The following is a 10099-nucleotide window of genomic DNA, read 5'->3' on the forward strand; positions in this document are numbered from 1 at the left end:
GAAAATTGAAAAAATATCCTTATTGTTAGAACCTATACTTTTAAAAGAAAATAAATAACTTTTTACTTTATATCATAGTCTTTATAAATTTAATCCTACAGAAGCATCCTTTGTTATAAGCTTACAAAACTATAAGCCTACACAATCAATCAAATATTGACAGGTTGAGAAAAAAAAGAGGGGAGTACGTAAAACCCGGTCCACGCCTTAACAGTGGCCGCGCATCTTGTTTCCCATGCATATTTATGGAATTACAGAAGATGTAAAATATTATTTTCGCTTTGGTCGGTGGCAAAGCAATTGATTCCAAAAATATGTTGTTACACACAGATGGTGCACAGAACTAGGCATTATCTTCTATAAGGCGATGGTACGCTTGCCAGCGTTCTTCTCGATACAGCCTTCCTTTTCGTAGTACTCGGCTACGTATTGGTCTTTCTGCGCTTGGGTTACTACGTCAGAAGGCCAGCCGCTACTCTCCTGTTTTAGCTTCAGAAAGCAGTTGACGTAATTGTTAAAAAGCCCGCCTGATTTAGTTTTGGGGTCGTACTGAGATATTTTGTACGACCAGGCCTCGTGGAAGGAAGGGGGGTAAAATTTTTGGGTTTATAGGGTCACCCCTACTCTCTAATTTTTATCTCCGTTCCACAATTTTAGCTAATGCGCAGGCGCGAGTGACGTCGTTTACTACCGCCAGCAGAGAGAATTTAAAAATTCTCTCTGCCGCCAGCTTCCGCTTCCATCGACTGCTGCCCCACTCACTCTGTTCAACCAACAATCAACGTCTGTTGGGAGGAAACCGAGGCTTAATAAAAATGCCAAATTGTTTTTGTAACGGTTGTAGGAATGATTCAAGGTATTCGCTTAAAAATATATGAAAGGAATATCCTTCCACGCGTTTCCAAAGCCAAAAACCCAGATAGAAAAATGTAAAAGATGGATATTAGCTTCCACTAGCTTCTATTCACTTTCAATAAATTTCGAGCTTTGTTTTTGGTTTGAGAAATGGTTTGAAAACGATATTTACCATGTCGGGTCTTGTTAAATACTTAGGGTTACTTGAACAATTAAAAAACAACACTTCTTATAGTTAACCATGGCAGAAATTCAAACACGAACTTCCCCTTCTAGTTCAAAGCCGGTTTTTAAATTTGACGCATGCGCGCGGACACCGCGATGAGACCCCGAGTCAGCGCCAGAGAGAGACGGGTTTAGCCACGAAGCGAACGAACGCGCCTATTCACTTTCTTTAACTCTACCTCTCAAGTCTCTCCTCCCTGATAGAACGAACGCTTTACATATAGAGACGCGTATTCAAAATCCATCAAGTTAGGTTCGAAACCTTTAACTAACTTTTTAATGGTAATTAAAAACCTTTCACGTACCGTTTAAGCACCGCTGGCAGCCTCCATTTTCTGTTTACTTTGCTCGAGTTTTTTTTTCCTCTAGTCGGAATAAGTCATTCGCGTCTGTATGACCTATCCCCACGGGATCCAATGGGAAAGGATAGAGTAATGACGGACATGAAAGGGGTGGGGCTTACTTGTCCACTAACACCGGCGTAAGAGTAAAAGCCTAAAATCTCGCTACTTATGTCTTCTTATAGTAAATTCCTTTTTGGTTTAATCTATAGTTTATTACAATCGGCCGCAATTGAAGCTTTATAATTGATAATTTGCATATGAATATTATAAATATTCAAGGTCTATTCATTAAGGTTAAGTAAAAAAACCAGCCTTTTACTGGAGAGTTTCTCAAATCTATAAGCGATAAAAATTAACCGAATTATAAGAAAATTTGGTACTGGCCTTTCACTTCAATTTTTATTCAAGTGTTTCTGGAGTTGTAAAGTGCAATTAGCCTTATTCCTGATCAGCGCCACTAGGCTAGTGGCGAATTTTCGAACTATTAACTGACCATAGCCAATCAGAGGGCGCCAAAAACGGAAAGAAATAATTTTTTACATTTCTGCTTGTTTTTACGAGTTAGCGGGCAAAAATCGTCGGTAAACGAGTTTTACGCGTGATTATTTCGTCCTAGAAGAGAAAACATCTTTGAAATGTCTGCTTTAAGGTATTTTTCACGATTAAAAACGATTTCAAATGACTGAAAATAAACTTTCGCCTTTAAAAACAGGAAAAAAGCAAGTTAACACGTTAAGCCTTGGCTCAATATTGACAGTTGAGTTGTCACAGTTTCGACCATGGACATTAGAATACTATAATGGTTTCGAGAAGTGGTTGAGCAGAGAAAGTAAAAGAAAGCTCGTATTTTTTCTCATTCAAACAAGACGGTGAAATTTAATCCTCAAATTTAGTTAAGAAATGTCAAAAAGAAACGCCGAAGAGAGTGTGAGGCCCGAAGTGGACTTGTTGCTTCAACGTGTTTCGCTGAAGAATCTTCGAGGCGCTTATTCTGTATATGTAAGCAACCAAAGGACGTTACGCAAAAGATGTTACAATGTGGGACGTGCTTGGAATGGTATCATCCAAAATGCGTAAATTTAGAGGAAGAAGTACGACTTAATTTAATGCAAGATGAATGGTTATGTCAAGCATGTATTGATGTAATGGCGGTTAATCCAAATATGTCAAAAGAAGATAGGGCAATAAATACGCCTAAAAGGTAATTGGTCAATTGATTATGCAGTTTTTTAATTAGGTTTGCTTAGACTTCAAGGCCGAGTAACGCCCAAGAATGGTTGGGGTAAAAAATTAGAGCTGACCGACTTGTCTGATGGTATAGCGGAAACTCATGCTACAACAAAGCGTGAGCAAAAGCAAGGGTTCATGCTTTATAAAGAGGACAAGATTTTAGGCATTGAATCAAATCTTCAAGGTTTGTATATAAAATAAAATGTGAAGTAATTTACCATAAATAATACATACACATGCTTGTTTATATACATTGTTTTCAGGCTAGGAGGGTTCATACCATTTACAGGAGACCAGGCCACTCCGAGGAAAAAGTAGTCTGCACTTTTCTTCTACATGTAACCTTGTGCCAATGATATGAACCCTTCTAGCACCAATGATATGAACCCTTCTAGCCTGAAAATATTTAGCCCCAAAATTATGAATAATGTATATAACACGATTTTCTGATTTAGGAAACTTGCTTTACCTCCGTGCAACTTGTGATGCTGATAGAAGACCAACTTCTTATAACTTATTTAGTTGTTTCGTTATTGATGAAGAGCCCAATAGACTCAAATGGATATCATGCTCATGCCCAGCCGGAACCAATGGTGATTGTAAACATTCTATCGCGTTACTTTATCAGTTACTGAACTGCGTAAGGGCAGGAGAAGAAACATTACCTCTACGAGGTGTTTGTACAACCCGCCTTCAAATGTGGCATGTGAAAAAACCAAGAACTGACGAACCTCTATTGTTCAATGATTTAGAAATAGTGAAACACGATCCCACAAAGCAAAAAAAGGGTACTTTGGGAAGTCAGATTTCCACTTTCAATGTTATGCCGGCCGACGCTAAGCCATTATCAAGAGAAAAATTAACAAATTTTGTAAAACTTTTCGAACAAATGAACATAAATTTACCGGTTATTGGCACCATTAAGTCAAATGGGTGCGTGCCAGTTCAACCAAGAATAAATCAAAACGGAAGTATAATTGACAAACTGTGGGAGTGGATTGGGAAAACCGGTGAAAGGGAAAGGAACGCTAGTGTTTGCAACTTAACAGAAAACGAAGTCAAGGTTTTAAAGAGTATAGAAGTTGATTTGGCTGTTGCTAAATACATTGAGATTAAAACTCGCTTGCAAAGCAAGTCTCTTTATTGGCATAAACAAAGAAGTCACAGACTAACGGCGTCTATGTTTGGCACATTCGCAAAAATGAGAGCAACTACGGATGCGGTGAAAACCTTTTTGCAAAAGAGATCATTTGTTAAGGCCAAATCATTAGATCATGGGATAAGGCATGAATCAGAAGCGTTTGCATTATTTCTAGAAAAAATCCAAACTCAACAAAACACATCAGTAGGTTTGGTTGTAAACCCACAGTTCAGTTTCCTAGGTGCCAGCCCAGATCGTCTAACCTTGTAATAGTTATAGGAAAATAGGAGATTTACAATTGATTTACAGGAAATTATAGGAGACTAGCTGTTACCCGCGGCATCGCTTGAGTGTAGTAAGAACTTCATCAAGTATGGGTACATTTTACTGATTCGACTAATATTTTTGTAGCATCCTTGGAGCGAAGGCACTCGGCGTCGCCCATCAGCTCGTCGGGCCATTTTTTATTATTTACACGCAGACATACTATAAAGAAGGGTTTTTTAAAATCTGGCCGCCATTTAAAATGATGGCAACAATTCGATCCCGAAAGACCATTCAGCCCGTCTATAGGTTAAAGGAATCCAGTGTACTAAATATTCGTGAAATCGGTTGAAACGCGCGGACTTTCTTACAAAGAGAAGATTTGCTACATTTCTGGGCGTCATTTATTAAGATGGTGGCGGATTGGAAAAATCTTTCTTAGTACGCGCCTACTACTTACGAGTAACGTTCCTCCAAATTTTCAGCCTTCTGGGGCCAGCGGTTTGGGCTGGGCGATGATTATCAGTCAGTCTGTCAGTCAGTCAGGACTTTGATATATATCATGACATAAGCATATCAAACTACCCGTAAACGTGAATCGGCGGAAAATTAGCCACAGGCATTGTCTAGGTAAAACTCGGGAGACAAGTCTTCCTGGTGGCACAAAAGGGAAACTTTATTCAAATCGCGCAAGGGATGCTACCGGAAGCTTAGGAATAAATACAAGGATTAATATATACCTTATTCTTACCTATTATAAGCTCTACCTCTATTAATACTTGTAATCATAACAAACATTGTCGTCTGCTAGTGGGGCTAAAACGTGGATTTTGAAGTTCGCGTAATAAAGGCATGCGGCGACCTACACTTTTTACCTCTCCGTGTGACGTAGTCCAGGAGAGGTTCTGTAACGGCCGTGTCTGTCTGTCTGTCTGTCTGTCTGTGTGTGTGTCTGTCTGTCCGTTGTTATACCCACGTGACCGCGTTCGCAGTTTGCGTAACGGAGCAAACGTGTTCGCCATTTCCGAACTGCTTTCACAGTCACGGAAATGGCTCCTCTACTTGAGTTCTCACACCACCATCTTCTGATCTTTGTCAATCCCACATGAACACCAGTCTGGTACTTTTCTGGCTTCCAACACCATCATCTTCTGTTCTTTGTCAATCCCACATTGACACCAGTCTGCACTTACACTGGCTTCTAATACCACCATCCACTGGTCTTCCGTCTATTCCACATAGACACCAATCTGTATCATTGGCTTCTACTCCATAATCATCGTTTGGTTTTAGGATATACGCGGCGATCAGCTAGGGTTACGAGAAACGTCTAGCCTCCCTAAGGTGGGATCGGCCACCAAAGGTTTTCGCAATTGCGCTTTTTCCTTACTATTATAATGGGATCGAATCGTATATATACCCCAAAATTTGAAGAAAGCGGGCAAGAGGGGTACCCTTCACTTTAAACGTCAATATTAGCAAAGTTTGAGATGATTAATAGGTAAACTTTATTTTAAACGATTTAACTATTATTAATGTTAATTATTGAAGATTAAAATAATTAAAAATAATTATATTTATTTAAATATTAAAGATAAACCTCTCGTACAAAGAGAGATTATCACTGCCTCCTGTATCAACCAAGGCCCGTGCATGCGATATATTTCCTTCATTGCCTCCTATATCTACCAAGGCCCGTGCATGCGATATATTTCCTTCATTGCCTCCAGATCTATCAAGGCCCGTGAATTGTGATATATTTCATTCATTGCCTCCTATATATATAAAGGATGAGGGCAAAAGTGTTTTCATTGGATAATTTTATTTATATAATCTTCTCGACACGGAGAGGTAATATTTTGGCTTTCCCAACTTGTTACCTCTCCGTGTGACGTAGTCCAGGAGAGGTTCTGTAACGGCCGTGTCTGTCTGTCTGTCTGTCTGTCTGTGTGTGTGTCTGTCTGTCCGTTGTTAGACCCACGTGACCGCGTTCGCAGTTTGCGTAACGGAGCAAACGTGTTCGCCATTTCCGAACTGCTTTCACAGTCACGGAAATGGCTCCTCTACTTGAGTTCTCACACCACCATCTTCTGATCTTTGTCAATCCCACATGAACACCAGTCTGGTACTTTTCTGGCTTCCAACACCATCATCTTCTGTTCTTTGTCAATCCCACATTGACACCAGTCTGCACTTACACTGGCTTCTAATACCACCATCCACTGGTCTTCCGTCTATTCCACATAGACACCAATCTGTATCATTGGCTTCTACTCCATTATCATCGTTTGGTTTTAGGATATACGCGGCGATCAGCTAGGGTTACGAGAAACGTCTAGCCTCCCTAAGGTGGGATCGGCCACCAAAGGTTTTCGCAATTGCGCTTTTTCCTTACTATTATAATGGGATCGAATCGTATATATACCCCAAAATTTGAAGAAAGCGGGCAAGAGGGGTACCCTTCACTTTAAACGTCAATATTAGCAAAGTTTGAGATGATTAATAGGTAAACTTTATTTTAAACGATTTAACTATTATTAATGTTAATTATTGAAGATTAAAATAATTAAAAATAATTATATTTATTTAAATATTAAAGATAAACCTCTCGTACAAAGAGAGATTATCACTGCCTCCTGTATCAACCAAGGCCCGTGCATGCGATATATTTCCTTCATTGCCTCCTATATCTACCAAGGCCCGTGCATGCGATATATTTCCTTCATTGCCTCCAGATCTATCAAGGCCCGTGAATTGTGATATATTTCATTCATTGCCTCCTATATATATAAAGGATGAGGGCAAAAGTGTTTTCATTGGATAATTTTGTTTATATAATCTTCTCGACACGGAGAGGTAATATTTTGGCTTTCCCAACTTGTTACCTCTCCGTGTGACGTAGTCCAGGAGAGGTTCTGTAACGGCCGTGTCTGTCTGTCTGTCTGTCTGTCTGTGTGTGTGTCTGTCTGTCCGTTGTTAGACCCACGTGACCGCGTTCGCAGTTTGCGTAACGGAGCAAACGTGTTCGCCATTTCCGAACTGCTTTCACAGTCACGGAAATGGCTCCTCTACTTGAGTTCTCACACCACCATCTTCTGATCTTTGTCAATCCCACATGAACACCAGTCTGGTACTTTTCTGGCTTCCAACACCATCATCTTCTGTTCTTTGTCAATCCCACATTGACACCAGTCTGCACTTACACTGGCTTCTAATACCACCATCCACTGGTCTTCCGTCTATTCCACATAGACACCAATCTGTATCATTGGCTTCTACTCCATTATCATCGTTTGGTTTTAGGATATACGCGGCGATCAGCTAGGGTTACGAGAAACGTCTAGCCTCCCTAAGGTGGGATCGGCCACCAAAGGTTTTCGCAATTGCGCTTTTTCCTTACTATTATAATGGGATCGAATCGTATATATACCCCAAAATTTGAAGAAAGCGGGCAAGAGGGGTACCCTTCACTTTAAACGTCAATATTAGCAAAGTTTGAGATGATTAATAGGTAAACTTTATTTTAAACGATTTAACTATTATTAATGTTAATTATTGAAGATTAAAATAATTAAAAATAATTATATTTATTTAAATATTAAAGATAAACCTCTCGTACAAAGAGAGATTATCACTGCCTCCTGTATCAACCAAGGCCCGTGCATGCGATATATTTCCTTCATTGCCTCCTATATCTACCAAGGCCCGTGCATGCGATATATTTCCTTCATTGCCTCCAGATCTATCAAGGCCCGTGAATTGTGATATATTTCATTCATTGCCTCCTATATATATAAAGGATGAGGGCAAAAGTGTTTTCATTGGATAATTTTGTTTATATAATCTTCTCGACACGGAGAGGTAATATTTTGGCTTTCCCAACTTGTATCTTTTGTACTTATCCTATTCATAAGAAACCAGTTGTACTGTGTACACTACACTTATCACTAAGAGTTTTTCCCAACTTAAGTCTTAAAAGCCCGTACTAAACCGATTACCGCTGCCATTTATTGCAGAAGCAGACGACTGCTTAGATTTCCGGGTTATAAGGTGGTAGAGAGAATCGGGAAGGAGAGAATTGCTTCGTTTTCCCTCTAGGTGGCGTAGAACCTCAAATTTCTCTCTGGCGCCCTTGTACAATGGTGATTACCCGTGGCCTTATTGTGAATTCACGCTTACGGGTGGTTTGATATGCTTATGATCATGAGTGAATTATATACTAGCTCTCTATAAGTTACTCAGCCACACTGGCCTAATGTATCCAGCGTTTTCTTCCCGCCAAAAAAGTGTTACCTATATGCGACCTACAGTGAGAGAAAATAACACTTCTCCCGGCGCTTACGTATTTCCGGTAAAAAGCCGGAAAAGGAGATCAACCAATGAAACTTTGAACTGAAAGGTAGTTAGTATAAGCATACGACGTTTTAGAAATGTTGTGATTGTTTGCGGACGGTTCACAGTCGTATTCTATCTTTGAAATTATTTTAATGGGTTAGGGTTGGCGCAATAGGAAGTTTTATTTTTTTCGCATTAAAATGGCAGAATTTTGGATATTTTTTGACAAAGCCCAAATGATAGAAACTCATTTAAATTCAGACATCAGAGCGTTGCCTACGGAATAAAAAATTTTATTCCGTAGGCAACATTCAGAGGCAGGAACTATTTATGGTGAGAGAACCAAACTTTATCAAAAAATAAGAGCCTAACAACAACTTAATAGTCATCTCTGAAACCTTGCTAAACCTTTTAATAATGCGTCTAAAGAACTAATAGAAAAACTTAAAGAAAGGCCCAACCCATTTTTAACGAAGCCTGTTGTGAAACCAAAATTATTTTTCAATAAGCAAAAGAATGAATGTGACGCAACGAAGTCAAACTTCCAAAACCGTTAATACCATTTGGAACTATCGTCATTTTCAAGTTCTCGATATATTAATTTCAAAGCCCTAAGAGAGGGCGCCGTCTACTATCACTTTCACCCGCCTCCCCTCCTCTCGACTACTATTCGGAAAAAAATGCTGGATACATTACGCCAGTGTGACTGAGTAACTTATAGGGAGCTAGTATATGATTCACTCATGTTTATATAGATAAACTTAAACTTAAAACACGATCGGAATATCTGAATCACAGAAGCGTTAGCCTGTATTGTAAATCCACGGTGGCTGATTGCTAGTAGCAGAAGGGAATAAGAGAGAAGGGAGACATTATAGCCTGCTTTGGTAACGAGAGCCCGACCAACCTCAAGAAAACCGCGAAAACTTTGCGCAAGTACACAGATTTAACCAATTTACTGCAAATATAGTTCTTTAAGTTCTCCGCGGTATCAGGCGGCCTATTTGTCTGCTAGATTTTCATTCCCCAAAGGCTTAGGGCTGTCGATGTTTCGTTCTTGTGTAATTATAACTTAAGTATGTATTTTATTGAAAATAATTTTTTTTTAATATTAATTCAGAATAATTAGTTTTCATCTATTTATTACCTTCAAATTATCTGATGTTGGTATGTTCTCAATACCCGTGTATCTAAATTAATCGTACAGCTTGATTTCGTCTATCAACATGAAATTCGGCCATTTTAATCTCCTTCAATGTAAAGTTGTAAACAAACTACTTTTTATTCGTCAACCGAGACGTCACCTTCTTATGTGACGTCACAGCTAAGACAGAAGTTAGATAGCCAATCAGTGAAGGGTAGTTGATTTGAGGTTAGTAAGACTGTTGTTACGAGTGTAAAGCATTATGGAGATATAAAGTGTGTCCCTTCTCTCTTATTCCCTTCTGCTAGTAGCTAGTGGAAATCGGCATTACTTTCTGTCAAATTTCTGTTTCGAGTGATATATAACAAAACCAAAAGTGAGAGCGCGCAAAATATCTACAATTTCAAAAAATTGGAAAATATAGGAAAATTATCGAAATTATAGGAACTAATAGGAAGACATCCGAAAAAAGGAAAAATTATAAAATTTAGGAAATGTGGTCACCCAGCACAGGTCTATGGAATATGTTTGTGCACAGGTGTATAGATTGTTTTTGTACAC

At 39.1% G+C, this 10099-nt stretch overlaps 1 protein-coding gene across 1 annotated transcript; it reads left to right on the forward strand.

The window, feature by feature from the left end:
• Positions 1–1939: 1939 nt before the first annotated feature.
• LOC149679442 (uncharacterized) lies at positions 1940–4065 on the forward strand. Its single transcript, XM_089835662.1, has 4 exons — positions 1940–2073; positions 2137–2253; positions 2318–2838; positions 3110–4065. Exons 3-4 carry the CDS (start codon positions 2790–2792, stop codon positions 4063–4065), a joined length of 1005 nt encoding a protein of 334 aa, XP_089691788.1. The 5' UTR covers positions 1940–2073; positions 2137–2253; positions 2318–2789.
• Positions 4066–10099: the final 6034 nt, after the last annotated feature.

This window comes from Phalangium opilio, unplaced genomic scaffold, assembly GCF_054372755.1.
Source record: "Phalangium opilio isolate 3A_F unplaced genomic scaffold, DU_Popi_V2 ptg000041l_1, whole genome shotgun sequence".
NCBI classification, from domain to species: Eukaryota; Metazoa; Arthropoda; class Arachnida; order Opiliones; family Phalangiidae; genus Phalangium; species Phalangium opilio.